This window comes from Monodon monoceros, unplaced genomic scaffold (assembly GCF_005190385.1).
Source record: "Monodon monoceros isolate NGI ecotype Baffin Bay Population unplaced genomic scaffold, NGI_Narwhal_1 Super_Scaffold_7, whole genome shotgun sequence".
Classification (NCBI taxonomy): domain Eukaryota; kingdom Metazoa; phylum Chordata; class Mammalia; order Artiodactyla; family Monodontidae; genus Monodon; species Monodon monoceros.
The window spans coordinates 71321446-71338101 of record NW_021703784.1 but is presented as its reverse complement, the minus strand read 5'-3'; the positions used below and the strand labels follow the sequence as shown (position 1 = coordinate 71338101).

The window sequence follows — 16656 nt, the reverse complement described above, 5'->3', positions numbered from 1 at the left end:
CAGATCTAGTTTCTACAAATATTTCTATTACATTTTGAACCCTTTTTCCTTCCTCGTCACACTTCCCTAAACAAACCTTTGCCTAATTCTGAACCTCTTCAAACCTGGCACCAAGAACAAAACAGACATTGTCTAACCAGCAGATACTCTTTCACCTCCCACATTCTTATGCTACTCATTAGCTGAAGGTTAGGATTTACAGAGCTCTCTAAAACCAAGAAACATCTTTGGGTCTCAGAGCCTAAAACCCAGCAGGTGGCAGCACCAAAAGGGAAGATGCTTAGATCTCAATTGCTGAGTCCTCAAGCTTCCTGAAACTGGCTGCACCCCTTAGTAGCTGGATGACCTTGGACAAGTGGCGTCTTTTATCCCCAGTTTCCACATCTATAAAATGGGGATAGTAACAGTGTTATAGGCCTCCTAGGATTTCCCTAAGAATTCAACGATTCAATACTTGAAAAGTGCCTGCCACGTTAAAAGTACTCCACAATCACTGGCTGCCATTATTACCAGCAACAGCGGTACCATCAGCGGCAGCGGTACCACTGTTATAATGACCCTCTTTCCCTCTCCCTTCATTCCAAACATGTCACTAAACCCATACAGCAGGTATGGTAGAAGATGTTAGAAATGCAGGTGTAGAAAGACACAATCCCTCTGCTCAAGGATATCCTAGTCTAGGGGACAGACAGTTATACAAACAGACAAAGCAAGAGGAACTGAGATGAGCCATCTGGGAGGTATTACCAGGTGTTTGGGACACAGAGGAGGAAGGCGATGGCTGCTGGCATTGCCAGGGAAGGCCTCCCAGCTTCAGCAGATTCTTAAAGGACTGTGGCAGGTGGATGGGAATGGAGGGGGGGGCGGGGATTTATGGACAGAGCAGCCATGTGCAAAAGGCACAGAGGTCTAAGGGTGTGGTATGTACATCAAGGAAAATGTCAGTGGTCCAGAGTGGTGGGACCAGAGTGTGTGGGGCACGGCTGGGCAGTGAGGGGATGGTGGAGATGACAAGAAACGAGGCTGGGCAAGCAGGTGACTCATTAGCTCCCCAAAGAAAAGCAGGGCCTCTTCTGTGCCATGCACTGTGGGGTACAGGAGATTCGTGGTCAGTAAGGAAGACGAGCTGTGTCTCCATGAAACTTACACTCCAATGTGGGACCACGGAGGGCCTTGTGTGTCATCATGCTGGACAATGCAGGGGGTAGGATGCGGCAGACTGTAACTTTCCGAAGATGACTCAGCAACGTCTCCATCCCACGTGGTCTTCTTCAAGGTGACCTTCCCACTGAGAGGTGGGATCTGTGCTCCCTCTTTGAATCTGCTTTGGCCGATGTGGTCCAGTGAAAGTGACACTCTGTGACTTCCAAGGTAGATGAGAAAAGGAAAACTTTGCTTTGCTCACTGTATCCCTTGCCCTTGGGGCTCTGAGACCTCCATGTTGTGAGGAAGCCAAGCCACATGGAGAGGTATGGGCATCCTAACCTTCAAGTCATCCCAACCCAAGTGTTACGACGTGTGAGTGAACAAGCTGTGGAGTGACGTGTACCCCTGCTATCAAACCAGCTCCAGCCCTGGGGGCCTCCCTGCTGAGGCTCCAGACTCGGTAGAGCAGAGACAAGCCATCTCCGCTGTACCTTGTCCCAATTCCTGAGGCAGAGACCTGTGAGCAACATCAAATGCTGGTTTCAAGCAGCCAGATTTTCAAGTCTTTTGTTATTACAGCCACAGAAACTCAAACACAGGGTTTACCCAGCAGGCAAGGTGGAGCCACTGAGAAATTATAAGCAAGTGATAATGTAACCAGATTTATACTGTAGAAAGAGTTTTCTCACCCAAGTGTAGGACAGATCTGTTGGATGGACGAGATCAGAGGCAAAGAAAGCAAGGAGGGGACGAATGCAAATCATCTGGAGGAGAAACATGAACAGTAACACTAGAGGGAACCATGGCAGGAGAAAGTGAAGAGACGGAATCCATCAACCTTGGTGACTGGCCTTCCAGGAGCAAGGGAACAGAAGAGTCTGAGATTCTTTCTGGGCTGTGGATGAGAAATGGATGTGGAAATACAGGAGAAGAAATAGATTTGAACGGGAGAAGAGGAGTTAGATTTTCAACATGTTTACACAACTTACAGGGTTTTCAGTAAAAACCCAACACAGTGGTTGCACTGCTGCTTTGCAGTCAGGTATCTGCATGAGTCCCGGCTCCCTAACTCACCAGGCTCTGCGACCTTGGGCAAGATACTGATGCCCTCCAAGCCCCCGCATCCTTGTCAGGAGAATGAGCAGATGACCATACAGATTACGGCAAGGCTGACAAGAAATAAGGTATATAAAGTGCTGCACACAGCGCCAGGCATTTAATATTGCTCAGTAAACAATAACAGGTAGTTGTTATTATTACCACCATGATCCTTATTATTAACTGTTATGCATACTTGGTCTGAGGCTGGCAGGTTCTTTGTATGCAGGAGGCCTGGCTGCAGGGCATTGAATGAAAGCTGTTCCCAGGAAACCTTGCACACACCTCTGGAGCGTGGTTTTTTCAAGCGTAAAGTCTGTGTCCGGCGTCTAAAATAGCTACGCCAGCCTGCAAAGGCGTAAGGGAAACCAGTCTGTTAGCTCTCCTCAATCTCTGTCTCCCTCCGTCTCTCCCAACTTAACGGGTGAGTGGTTTTAATTAACAACTCCCCCAGCATAAGGCAAAAGTCACTCGCTTAATAAAGCTCTAACTTGCCGTGCATGGTTCTGGGGTCTCCAGGTGGCGCTGAGCTTGTAATTGTGTGTTTTGTTTGGGTTCGCAGTGGGTGGGAGGCGACACGACTAGAATTTCCTTGGAGAAATTCAGTATCACATCAACAAAGGCTGGAAACAGCCGGTGATGGAAATCTCCACTTTCATGAGATTTTACAACAAGAAGCTAGGCTGCGGTGAGGTGCTTCAAGAAATCACCTTGCAAGGGGGACTCCAGCTCTGAACCTTCCTGACTCTGACCATCTCATTGGTTTTTGTTTCCAAGACACACAGAACCAGTTTTGCCTCGGCTCACTTTCTGCGCACCAGCACGTGGAGAATGTTGATGCAAGTGTTTCTAAAGCTACAGCCAAGACCTGTGATATTTAATTGAAATGAAACATGAAATAATGCTTTTGAGGCAAATAAAAGTATCTGCTTTCACCCCCTCCGCAGCCAGCCTCCTTGGTCCTCGCACAAGCATTGGCCAAGTATTTCTCAAAGTTCCTATGCAACTCAGCCCTCCAAGCCTTACCCTTCGAACACTGCCCTTCATCTCTCTTTATAGTCCTAATGCTCCCTAATATGGCATAAGGGAGACCCAGGGTTTCCAATACCCACAGATGCCCACTCCTCCCTTTTGGTCGTATCTTCCATATAATCAGAGCTACAGGGAGAAGCCATACTACAGAGTTCTTGGAGCACAGGCTCGGATTCCAGCCCAGTTAAACACTTGGTTCCAGCTGTTACTGTAACAGGGAAGAACAAATCAGACTCCATATTGGATCTGTTTCTTTTACTTGGTGTTGTACTGTTTTTGCTACAAGTTAAGAATGTTGCCGATTGCCTGAAGTATACAGGATAGTTCTCAAGGCTCTGACCTTTAAAGGTATAACACTTTTCCATTCATATAGAGATAAAAAGTTGCAGAACAGAGCATAACATTTGTCTTATTGGAGGTTTACAGGAACATCGTGACCTGACCTACATGGGCAGCTGCAAGAACAAAGGATTCTGACACCAAGAAGTTTGCAAGGACCAACCACACTCCCTCCCTTTTAGTATAAACGAAGCCTGAATTCTAATTTGGGTGCCATGGTTCTTTGGGACACTAGTCTGCCATCTTTTCCATCTGCTGGCTTTGCAAACAGAGTCGCTATTCCTTGCCCCAACAACTCGTCTCTCAATTTATTGGCCTGTCATGTCATAAGCAGTACAAGCCTGGACTCGGTAACATTGCCACCTGTGTGACCCATTCAAGTAACTTAACCTCTCTGAGCTTGGTCTCCTCAATCATAAAAAAGGACGAAAAACAGCCTTTATCTCAAAGAACTGATGTAAACAGTAAGTGAGACAATGCATGTCACGAGCTCAACAGAGTGCCCAGCACATGACAGAGACCCCAAAGCAACTTAGCTGTTGTGAATTACAGCACCGTTACTGCAGGACAGGCAAAAAGACACGCGCTAGCAGGCACTGTTGGTCGACTTCTCTGTGGTCTTTTCCCATCTCAGCAGAGCCAAGACCACATTTATTCTGTCCCATGTTTCTAACAAATTGAGCTGACTTCACCCTTTAAACTTCACTGCTCAAGTATGTGAAATTTCTCATTTCAAAACAGATGACCGGGTGATTACAAGCACAAAGCTCTGGGAACTGGGACATGGACTCCAACGATGCAGCAGAGAGAACCACAGACCCCCATCTCCCTCTTGTCCCAAGGTCAAGAGGTGAATGTGGGCTTGATTTATAGCTGGAAGATCCTGGAGACAGTCATGGGCCTCTCCTTTGACTCTTATTTCACTTTGGGGTCTCAAAAGTCATCAGCACTCCAGAGGTATCATGCCAGGGTATCTGTTTAACTCTGTAGTTATTTCAAGATTAAGAGGAAAGGTTAAAACCTCCATTTCTCAGGAGATTTCTTATTAGGACCTGGGGATTCTGGAAGGGATGTGATGATTTTCCAAGGCATGCACAGAATCAGGATTTGTTGTCATATCAGGGGGGGTTGCACTAGCCTTGAGCCCTCACAGATGTTTCTACAAGCTGTGTTGTTCTCTGTCTCTAGACCACAGGTAAGCTGCCTCCTGGCCCAGATGACTCATTTCTACTGATCATACAACAAGGTCTGCTGGCAGACTAATGGTTAATTTTATGTGTCAACTTGGCTAGGCTGTGAGACCTAGACACTTGGGCAAACATTAGCCTAGATACTGCTGTGAAGGTACTTTTTAGAGGCGATTGACATTTAAATCAGTAAACTTTGAGTAAAGCAGATTACTCTCCAGAATATGGGTGGGCCGCATCTAATCAGTTGAAGGCCGAAAGAGAAAAAAGACAGATGTTCCCAGGGAAGAGGAAATTCTGCTTCCAGGCTGTGTTTGGACTTGAGATGCAACATCCTATCTTCCTCTGGAGAACCCTAATACACAGATGGACTCTGACCCAGTTAGCAGATATCTAGCTATTGTGCTCAAGAGTAAGAAACAGCATTACATCATCATAATAATGTTCTAAGTAGGATAAAAGAGTAGGAAGGCAAATAGATGCATAATTCCAAGAAGCCCAAAAGGAACAACCATTCTATATGTGCCAAACACTTTAGAAACACTATCTCCTTTCTTTCTCACTACACATCTAAGAGGCAGGCTACCACTGAACAGGTGGGAAACACACTCAGAAAAGGAAGCAAATTTGCCAAGGTCCACAGCTGGCAAGCAAGGAATGTGAAGTCAGGTCTTCTGACCACGAGTCTAAAGTTTCCTCCATCACACCACAGCTCCAGAGCAGCATAATGAGAGGATCATGAGTTGCCAACAAAACTTAAATTTCTTATCCTGATCTGAGCACAGGCACATATGGTGTATTATTATTATTTTTATTTTTTTTAATTTTTTTTTGAGTCTTTCAACATGGGCTTACTGTCTCAGGGCCAGAATACTCCCAACCTCATCCAAATGTTTCTTTTCATCTTCACCTCAACTCGAACTTGGTGTCCTCCAACCTTGCTATCATAAATCTGCTGAGCCACTCTGTAGCTGCTGGCCCTTGAAAAAGAGCTGGAAAGGGTGTTGTCAGTGATCTATATGCTTAAGAAAAAGATAAATATGACTGGGTTTTCTATATGAGAGCTATGCAAAGGCTTAATAGGAAAAATAGAGGACCTTCAGGTCTACCTGTGACATAGTTCTCTCCGTTCAAGGGACATTTGCAAAGCACTCAGTAGTGAAAAAGGAGCCTGCAGACTCTATGAGAGAGGGTGTCCAGAGAGAAGCAGAAAATACCCAGCTAGAGAAAAGCAACAAAGGCACCAAGATCACACTGAAATTCCTGCACACAAAGGGAAAGACATAGCAGAATAGCAGCCATCTTTCTTCTCTCCTCCATGGGCTTAAAAAACAATGAAGTAAACGATTACCCTCTTGGGTCTTCATTTTTCTTATCAGTAAAATGAAAATATCCTATAAAGTTTAAGGGCTATGTAAGGTACCTGGCACACAGAAGGTGTGTGATACATGTTAGCCCCTATTCTCTGTCATCCATCGAGAGCTACAGAGTTGGAATATGTCTTTCCTGGATATGTAAGCACCCTTTGGTAAATGTGAGCTCACGGTCCCTCCTGATGAGGACCTATAATGATCAAAAGTGAGATCCCAAAAGAAGGGGTACCAAATGGTCAGCCTGAGAACAAATCTGGTCAGTCAAATACCCCAGAGCAAAGCCTGGGACGGAGAAGACACTTGTTAAATATTTGTTGATTTTCAGTAATTAAAATGCAGAGTCTCTCTGCAGCGTGGATTAATGGACCTAAGGCAGAATTTCCCTTGGTTGAACACCTGGGGCTGATCTGAGGCAGGCCAAAGCGGCTGTGTGTCCTGTTGATGATGGCTACCAATGAAGAGCCCTGTGAAGGGCAGGAAGCCTGTTCCAACAAGACAGCAGATGGTCCAGATGGTGCGAAGCAGAGGAAGGACAGCCTTGCTAAACATGATTCATTGCGGCAGGTTTCTCTACCCCAGCGCAGTGGATGCAGGCTGCAGCGTTTAGGGGGATTCTTATTTCCCACATGAACGTCAGTTACAGCCTCATTTCAAACCCCACTCACTATAAGGAGATGTCTCCCTAGGGTTTGGGAACAAGCAAGGGTAGAAGGGAATGACATATAGTGAGTACTTTTACCCGGCACCAGGCTCTGAACTAGGCATTATATGTACATCATATCCCATTTAATCCCGGCAGCAGCATCATTATTATGAGGAGGGTTTGGAAGGGCCAGCAGCACTGTGCACATGTCACCTCATTCAGTCAGTCACTGCAACTCCAGGCTTTATTATTCTCATTTGCAGATGAGGGAAGCCTGCTTCCCAGAAGAAGAAAGTGAGAACAGAAAAGGCTCCCTCAGGGGTCTGTGTTATGGTCAGACCAACACCCCCAGCCCACATTTTGCCTCTCAATGGGAACATTTATCACCACCTGCCTTGCGTTAGAATTAGCACAGGGCAGCCTCCCCTACTGGGCCCGGTGCTTCTCCAGGGCAAGAATCGGGAGGCTGTGGGACTGGGGTTTTCCTAAAGCCCTGGGGATTACACTCCACAGGCTGCCACATACTCTGCTGGAACAGCCAGCCAGCCAGCCCTGGTCCGGGGGTGGCCCGGAGGCCTGAGACAATCTAAGGGCAGTGGGTGGTGCCAAGAGGGTGCTGAGGACAGACGTCAACTATTCCCAGCCAGTATCGGCACAGGCCGGAGCCTGGGAGTCGGCCTTGACTCTCTGGTGCCTCCATGCCCCTTGTCCAACGGGCCCCAGGTCAGGCGGAGTTTAATGTAAGGAGTCTCTCTAACTCCGTGTGCCCGTTCCCAGGGCCTCGGCTTTACCCGGAGCTGTGTCACCCCTCCCTGGACTCTCAGAGCTTCTGACCTGAGCTCCCCCGCTCCCGTCTTGAATCTCCATCCAACCCAGCCCAGGCACCATTCTTATAAAACTATATGCCGCACACCCGCACGTCTTCATGCCCTTGCTCTTGACCTAGGCCTCTTGTTTCTCCTTCAAGGCCCAGCTCACAGGTCCTGAAGATGCTGTAGCCGCTGCCGGTGGTGGATACCGTGGTAGTGCTGAGTGCTCTGTCCATGCAGCCAGGCTCTGGGCCAAGCTCACAGGCGTGAGCTCACGGAAGCCACACAGCAGCTCTGAGATGGGCACAGGGAACGTGCTCCAGGACACACAGCCCAGAGCAGGGCAGCCAGATTGGACTTCCCATGCCCCCACCTCACAGTAGGCCCTTTATCTCCCCCTCATCGTCCCCACAGAAGGCACTGCTTCCTACCGTCTCTGGAGCTCCCTGCTCTTACACTGACCTATTACCTCCCCGTTCTGTGAGCGTCCTCGTGCTGTCAGGACCTCGGGCTCTTGGGGCTTGTTAATTTCCTTTGGTCTTACTGTGTTTAGCACAGTCTCCAGTACCCAACAAACTCAGTAAACACCTTTTTTTTTTTTGCTGTACGCGGGCCTCTCACTGTTGCGGCCTCTCCCGTTGCGGAGCACAGGCTCCGGACGCGCAGGCTCAGCGGCCATGGCTCACGGGCCCAGCCGCTCCGCGGCATGTGGGATCTTCCCGGACCGGGACACAAACCCACGTCCCCTGCATCGGCAGGCGGACTCTCAACCACTGCGCCACCAGGGAAGCCCAGTAAACACTTTTTAAATGGAATTTTACTGCCTTTTGCCTGGAGCCTCCCGAGAAGGCAGGCCAAAGGAAGGGTTTCCAGTCTCCCACTCCAGGACAGCCTGTGTGTTGGAGGATGTCACTGAGGATGGGCGAGCAGGCAGTGAGCATCCCCTTCAGGGGCCACTGCAGAAGGGTCTGAGGTATGGTCTTCTTCTCCCAAAGCACTCACTTTAGTTCCCTTCTCCCCTTCTTTCCCTGAAGATGCTGTGGGTGGGGTGGAGTTGGAAGAGATTCAAATCTCGAAGCAAGCTCGGAAAACTCCCAAGAAGTCAGGGCCTAAGCCCCGTTTCCTGAGAAGACAAGACGCCCCCTTTTTTTCTCTCTTCCCCACAAATTACTAAGCCAACATTTGCTATTACGAGTAACGGTCTGGGCTGCCCATGTCAAAGCTGGACCACACTTCATGTCTCCGGGGGGCTGTTCTCCAGGAAACCTTTCCGGGATCCTGCTCTCTGCCTGCTTAGGCTAACTCACCAACAGTGAGTGGCGCGAGCAGGCTTGGGGAGGCTGGAGAATTTCTCTGCTTTCAGCATGCCGTTAGCTCAACTGTTCTTTCTCCTCTGATAAAACCGCCTGCCCAGCTGCCGATAAGGGCTGAGCGATTTCCCAAACTCAGTAAATCAAGGGAGCCTGCGATGCAGGGAAGAAGACGTGTACAAGTGATGCTGTCCCAGACACTGGGGACAACTGATACTGGTAACCAGAGCCATCAATCAGCCGAACCGCCCGTGTCAGATGACATCACAGCCGTGTGGGGGGAAGCCGGCACTTGTTCAGCGACACTCGGGGAAATGAATCCTGCCCCCTGCCCGACCCCCTGTGCTCACTCACTCCACCCAGAGAGCTGCTGAGGGAAACGCAGGTCATGGGGTTTGCCTGCGATATTTAACACCAAGGAAAATATGAGACAGGGTGAACTATTTCTAGTGTCTGTGAATTCATACCCCGCTAAGATATGTACGAATCACCAGGGGAAGCGAGGAAACACCAAGGGAAGCAGAGAGGAATGGAAAGGCTGATAAACTGGGACCTGGTCCAGCCCCACCACAAAACTACTGGGTTACCCTGGACCTGTGGCTTCATGCTGGAGCACCACTGTATTTTTGAAAGTGTGTGTGTGTGTGTGTGTGTGTGTGTGTGTGTGTGTGTGTGTGTAAGAGGAACGCAGTGCATTAGGGGCAAGTGGTTTGCCCAAGGCCCTAAAGATCTGTCTGCCTAGAGAGCTGAGTCTCTACCTTTCCATGATGGTTCCACCTTCCAAACATCCCTGAGACCCGCCCAGTGGCCGATGGGAAACCGGGAATTCCCAAGCCTTCCAAGAGCCTCACAAGCCAAGATCATTTCAGGGGGATCAACCCGGAGAAACAAGCGCCCATCTTTTTCAAATCCCAGAGATGCCCGCCACACCCGGCTGGACCCTGCCATGACTGTGCCCTTCAGGACAGCCTTGCCTAAAATCATTTATCTTGGCTGCATTTTGGCGGAAAGGAGTATTTTGGCTTCCTCTCTTATCAGTTTGCCAGGAACAACAGCCTGTCAAGGTTATTTCAGGTCTGGCCTGGGAAGACCATGAGAAACCTTCACCAGGTAAGAAAGAGCCTTTCGTGCTATCACTACCTCCTTGTGGACTCACGGTGCTGCCTGCTGTGTCCTGCGCTGACTTGAGAAATGCTTCCCTCATTTGTCCCATGATGGTCACTGGAGGAAAGAAGAGAGAAACAGGGCACCTCTACCTCCACCCACCACTCCCATGGTGTGTGGCCCTGGTCCTCTGTCTCTTTTACGTGCACTGTCAATGTCCAGCTCACTGGGCTAGAGGGAGTCACAGGTCTGGAATGATTGGTGTACAGGACAGGGCCGAGGAAAGGAAGATCACATAGGCGGGGCATCAAGCTCAAGGGGCCTCAATTTGAGGCACATCTTCGTTCAGAGGCATGTGACTGGTCTTGCTTCGCTGAAAGTCAGCTGCAGCATTCAGTCAACGAATATGTATTGGCCACTTACTGTGGAACAGGCACTGTGCTAGCCATGAAGATAGGGGAGCATCTAAGACAGACTGGTCTTTGACCTTTAAGAGCTGGCAACAGGTATGGGCTCTCTCTCCCCTCATAAAGAACGCACTGAAACAATCTAAAAAAACATTGTGTATGGACGCTTTGTTTGCTTTTATACACACATATATATTTGTGATGACTCCGATGCAGTGCTATCGGTGCTATTACAAATACATCAAGTACCATGAGAGGCCAGAAGAAAGAATCACCACCTCTGTTTGGATAGGATCAGGGAAGGCTTACTCAAGGAGGTGACCTGGCAGGCAATGATGGGAAAGGCAACACAGGGTGCTGTACATGCAAACGATACACGAAGCCTGAAACACTCTGTTATGGTTAAATGTTTGTGCTTCTCTCACACCTGCCAATTCCTATGGTGAACCCCCAGCCACCGATGTGATGGTATTAGGAGGTGGGGCCTCTGGGAGGTAACTGGGTTTGATGAGTCACAGGGTGGGGCCCCATAATGGGATTAGTGCCCTTAGAAGAAGAGGAAGACACTCCAGACCTGCTTCTCTCTGCATTGGGAGGACACAGCAAGCCAGCAAGGGGGCTCTCACCAGAACCCAACCATGCTGGTACCTTGATCATGGACTTTCTGCCTCCAAAACCATGAGAAATAAATGTCTGTTGTTTAAGCCACGCAGTCTACGGTATTTTGTTATAGCAGCCTGAGCTAAGACATGCCGTGACATATTTATGGAGCTACAAGTAATTCAGCAGGGATGGGTTCCTCAACTTCTGAGGGATGAAGTTTCCCAGCAGGCACATGTGGTATCTGTTGAGTAATCCCTGACACCTAACAGGGAAGAATTCAGCCATCAAAAAGCCAACTCTGAAGACCAGCTTGCTCACAACCCCACGTTCTCTCTTGCACTAGACTTCTGGTCAGGCCACATTTGAAAGATGATCCAACTGCATTCTCCATTCTCTCATCCTTGAATAACACCAGCCCTGAGTCTTAAACCAATATAAGACTTTGCCTCTTTGAGTCAAAAGCAATCAAAACCACAGCATCACACCCTATATTTGCCACTAGATGGAGCTATGCATCACACCAAAAAAAAAAGACCAGAGGCTAAATTGATTTTCTCCAAGTGTTCTGTAAATAGAATCACTGACTTTCACAGCTGGTGGTAGCAAGTTATACAAGCCCAGGGTCCCGTGAGGGTTGGCATGAAGGATAGACCATTCACAAAATATTTATTAAATTCCTACTTATGCTAGTCTCAGTTTAGACAAATAATGGGCACTACCTGTCTTCTGGAAGCTCCATGTTTGGTGGAGGAAAGGCACACACACGCACACACGCACACACACACACACGCACACACACACGTTCACACGCACACGCACACATTGTGCATGATGTTTCTTGTGCATCCCAGACTCTGCCGGGTGTTTTTCAAGTTCTATCTCTAATTCCCAAATGTTAAAAACTTGCTCCAGTTCATTTGGCAGAGCCAAGATTAAATCTCAAATCTGCTTGCCTCTTAAGACCATATTCTTTCCTCAATACCATCCAGCTCCCTATCGAACACTTCCCATGCAAAGCGAAGGTTCACACATAAGGTTGGGTGTGAACCAAGACCACCAGAAACACACCAGACAGAGTTAACTGACTGGGGGGTGTCCAGGAAGGCATCACAGAGGAGGTGTTTTTTTTGTTTGCTTGTTTGGGTTTTTTTTTTTTTTTTTTTTTAAATCAGTCAGATAAGCTTGAGGGGAAAGAAATTCCAGGGAGAAAGAGGCAGGTCCTGTGGCACAAAGCTTTGCAAATGCAGGAAACAGCCTTTGGTAGCAAACGGCATGTAGCCTAGGGCACTGGGGAGCTGGGGTGTGTGAGGAGGGATGTGGACAGGGTGGAGGCAGGAGGGCAGCTGAGGGAAAGACCATAAACAGCCTCCCTTGTTCAGTTAAGAAGTTGAGATGTATTCCCACGGGCAATGGGAAGCCATCAAAGGCTCTCGGAGAAACTTCTAATGTTAAATTTGAACGGTCATTTTTTTCTTTTCCAGGAAGGGAGGTATATTCATACTTTGGAACATTATACAACTCACTGACTCCTTTGAAAAGAAAAAAAAAATCTTTCCGAACATATGGACACTAAGTCTGTCCCTTTAATTTCACTCTATACCATATGGCACCCTGAATTTTTAGATGAGTAGATGGACTGGCTTCACAGATCAAAACTTGGTAAGAGACATCTTTGTTTCTTTAATTCCTTTTCCACTAACCACAGCCGAAGCCCAATTTAACAATCTAATAAAATGAAGTGGTGAGGTCAGACGATTTCTTGCACAGTACGTAGACACGCCTGGCACATACTAAATGCGATAGAAGGGTTTAATAAATACACACACACACAGACCAAAGGCGTGTGCCATTAGTTCCTTAGCTAAACTCCAAGGAAATCAAGTAACTTCAGCCCTACCTCAGGGAGAACTGAATGATACACACAGGTGCGCGTGCAGTCATATCCAAAGGAGACAATGAGCCGGAGACATCAAAAAACAGCTGCTCTACCAAGCTGAGGTCCACTGTCATTTAAAAACAAAGGCCATACGTTTTCAGAAACTAGAATTTACTTCCACCTCAGTCTTGCTAACTAAACTTGCTGTCAACTTTTATGAGAACTTTCCTCAAAGAGCCTCAATACTGATTTATATATTACTCATACATCGAGGCTGTTTCCACTAAGCCAAACAAACATCTGGATGAAAACTGTAATCATTTCATTGTTTCCAAGCGCCGGGACCTTTGAGGTTGATAAGACATCTAAACCCTGTCTGAAAACTGTGTGTCTTTATCAGATACTTGCCATTAATTAGATACAACCTCAAAGAGAAATCTAATTGTAGAAGGTTAAAAACCAAATTAACTGTAGTGCTTTGAGGCTTTGGGAAGTTAAATGACGTGCTTAATGTTACAGAGTTTGCGAGTGGCAGAACGGGATTCAAGCTTGTCCGGTATCTGTCTGTTTTCTTTCCACTACACCAACTGCCTCAGCAATATGACTTATTGGGCAGATTCTGAAGTACAGACTAAACGACCAGTCATTCAATATCTACAACCTTGTCATGTTTATAAAAGGAAAAAGAATTGAGTACAAAGGATATTAAATGGCGTGCCCTGAACTCTGCACATACAGGCAAACCTATAACTTGGCCTCAAAGCAGAAACTCGCGTGTATCTCCAGTGTGGAGTCATGCTAAACTAGCACTCTAGAATGTCACAACTAGAAGGAGTGCTCAATGCCATCTGGGCTGCCTCTCCTCATCGTGTAGGTAAATTTCTACATTAAAAGGAATTGGTGGGGCTGGGGGGGGGGGGGAGTTGGAAACAGACCAGAGTTCTCCAATTTCAGTAATTGGGTGTTTGCTTACATTTCCACACTTTTATCTACACTTGCTCTAAGCACTATCTCACTTGCTAAAAATGTAAGCTTCCCAAAGCAGAGAGTGAAATGTAAACATTTGTGCCTTTTAGCAGGGGTAAAGGCTTTGGTTTGAAGAGCTGAAGAAACTAGGAATGTCTCACTGTAACATCACTAAGGTTCAGTTTACGGTGTTTCAATGTCTCCACCTTGTGGAAACTGTCAGTAGTACATAAAAATAAATACATCTTCATTTATTAAAAGACTGACCTGACAAGAGAATAAACTTTCTTAAAAAAATATGAAAATCTCAAAATAACCCCGAAGTATTTTGGTAGTATATCACAGCGGGAAGTGATAATGATAACCTTGAGGCCATGCTGAATACCAACGGTCTTCTAAAGAATAATAGAAGATTAAATTACATGTAATTTTAGTAACAGGTATATGTTACTGTTTTCATGTTCATGTAAAACTAGAGACACAAAACGATGCTCTAAGTTAACTGGATCATTTGATTTATCAGGCCATTAACTTTCCCAGCCATTTGGATAATAGCAGAAACGTGTTACTCCGTAAGGGTTTGGTGGCTCCTGTCTTTGAAGATTTCACTATGGGATGGTTCTAAAAGTAACAGGCAAAAAAGCCAAAGCAGCTCTATGTCTGAGCTTCTAATTAAATGAAAGAACACTTCTAGTAAGACAGGTAGAACTAAGCAAAACAATTTTAAAATAAACTCAAGTAGCTGTGCTATTTCAACACAGCAATACAATGCTGGGCAAGATGGGGCAGTTCGGTGGTTAAGGAACTAGCCCTGGGCTCTGCTTCTTAACTACTTGGGCAAGTTATTTAACCTTCCTGAGCCTCAGTTTACTCCTCCAGAAGATGGGGATTATGATATCACCTATCTCAAAGGACTGCTGTGAGGACAGAAGAAGATAACATATATATAAAGCACCTAGCACAGTGCTTGGCACATAGTAGCATAATGAGCTATTGTTAAAATTATGAAAACATTGACTCACCCATGGGGTTCTTGATCATTACATTCAGGAAAATGAGTGGCATGATCATCATGCCTAATTTTTTTACCTGTAATTTTATCTATCAGAATGTTAGATGGGGGTGGGGAAGGTCCTGAAGGGCTTCTGGGCAAGCCGGGTTAACAGATGAAGAACTCACAGAAAGTGCAGCAAACGGAGGCTCGTTCAGCTTCCACAGTGATCTGGAAGTGTGGCAAAAACAAGAAGCCAAGCCTTGGGCCACACATGGTCACGGCCCGGCTCAGGCATCATCTCATCACTTGCCTCAACTTCACATGTTACAGGGAGGTTGGGTCTGCTCCTTCATCCATCGAGCCGCGTGCTCACCAATTCAGCAACGTTTATAAGCTCCTACATGTACAAGGCACTGAGGATTCAGTGGTGAGCAAGCCAGACAAGTCCCTGCATGATGGCGCTTGTTGTTGTAAGCAGGAACGGGCGGGGAAACGATAAAATATAAACCCATCCTCAGGATAATTTTAAACAGCGATAAGCTTCCAAATGAGCATGAGACACGGTGATGGAAACTAGGCCTGGGGCAGGTCACATAAAGGACTTCAAGTTGAAGGGTCAAGGAGGGCCCCTCCAAAGAGATGCCAGCCGAGCAGCCAGAAGGAACCAGGGGAATAGATCTGAGCAATAGAACCGAGGCAGAGAAACGGTGCAAAGGCCCTGAGGCAGGAAAGAGCTTGATGAGACTGAGGGAAAGAACTACCGGCTGCACGCGGCAGAAGCAAGGGGGAGTACAGGACAATGAGTTCTAAGAGGCAGGTGAGGGCCAGATCCTGTAGGCCAGGCAGGCCAGGCTCAGGAGTCTGGATTCGATCCTAAGCATAAGGTCTGGTTTAAAGGACTGACACAATATGGTTTGTTGTCAAGTGTCACTCTGGCTGCCGGTGAAGCCTGGCTGGAATTGCCCAGCGAGTTACTGCCAAGCCTGGACTGCGGCCCAAGTCCTGCGTCTCTTGGCCCAGAAGGCTCCCCTCCAGGGCACACAGCCTTCAAAATGAACAGGACGTGAGGAAGGCAGTTTGCTCTCCCCCAGAGAACTTCAATAAGTCCCGCAGAAGAGAAGGCAGGGGCCACGCCTCCCCTCCTCCGTGAAAAGAGAGGCGGCCCAGGTACTCACCCGCTCGTGATGTCGTCCGCCCGCACGTTCTTGCTCAGAACGTCCCCGTCGCTCATGTAGCCGGGGGCGTCCATGCTGATGCTCTCCAAGTCCATCTCATCTCCTGCCTTGTCCGAGACGTCCCCGTGGCAGACGCTGCTGCCCCTGGAGGCCAGCTGCCTCCGCAGGGGGGCAGAGTACATGTAGCGGCCCGACTCGGTGTTGATGAAGCGGCTGGCGTTGGCTCGGGGTGGGTACCCGTTGCCCATCGAGGGGGCGTCTCCCGCCTGCAGCCGAGGGCTGGGCTGGCCGAGCCTCCAGGACAGGGGGGTGGGCCTGCCCGTCAAGCTGAGGATACCACGTCCGCTGATCTCCGTGGTGACACTGGTGTCAAACGTGGTTTCCAACGTGCTAAAAACATAAAACCGGCTTTGGGTTAGACCCCAATATGCCTAGTAGTCTTTGCAGTTCACATTCTCTTTCATTTTTTTAGAATTATGAAATACTTCCCATATACAAAAGAGGATCAAAAAATAAGGTACTGGGCTTCCCTGGTGGCGCAGCGGTTGAGAGTCCGCCTGCCGATGCAGGGGACACGGGTTCGTGCCCCGGTCC

The 16656-nt window shown here is 47.8% G+C and overlaps 1 protein-coding gene across 6 annotated transcripts in view; it reads right to left on the bottom strand.

The window, feature by feature from the left end:
• NAV2 (neuron navigator 2) overlaps nt 1-16656 on the bottom strand; it is a 396738-nt gene that overhangs the window by 138940 nt on the left and 241142 nt on the right. For all 6 annotated transcript variants that reach the window (XM_029208228.1, XM_029208230.1, XM_029208231.1 and 3 more), the window contains exon 10: nt 16063-16452. In XM_029208228.1, coding sequence (XP_029064061.1) covers nt 16063-16452 — 390 coding nt within the window. The remainder of the gene's footprint in view (nt 1-16062; nt 16453-16656) is intronic.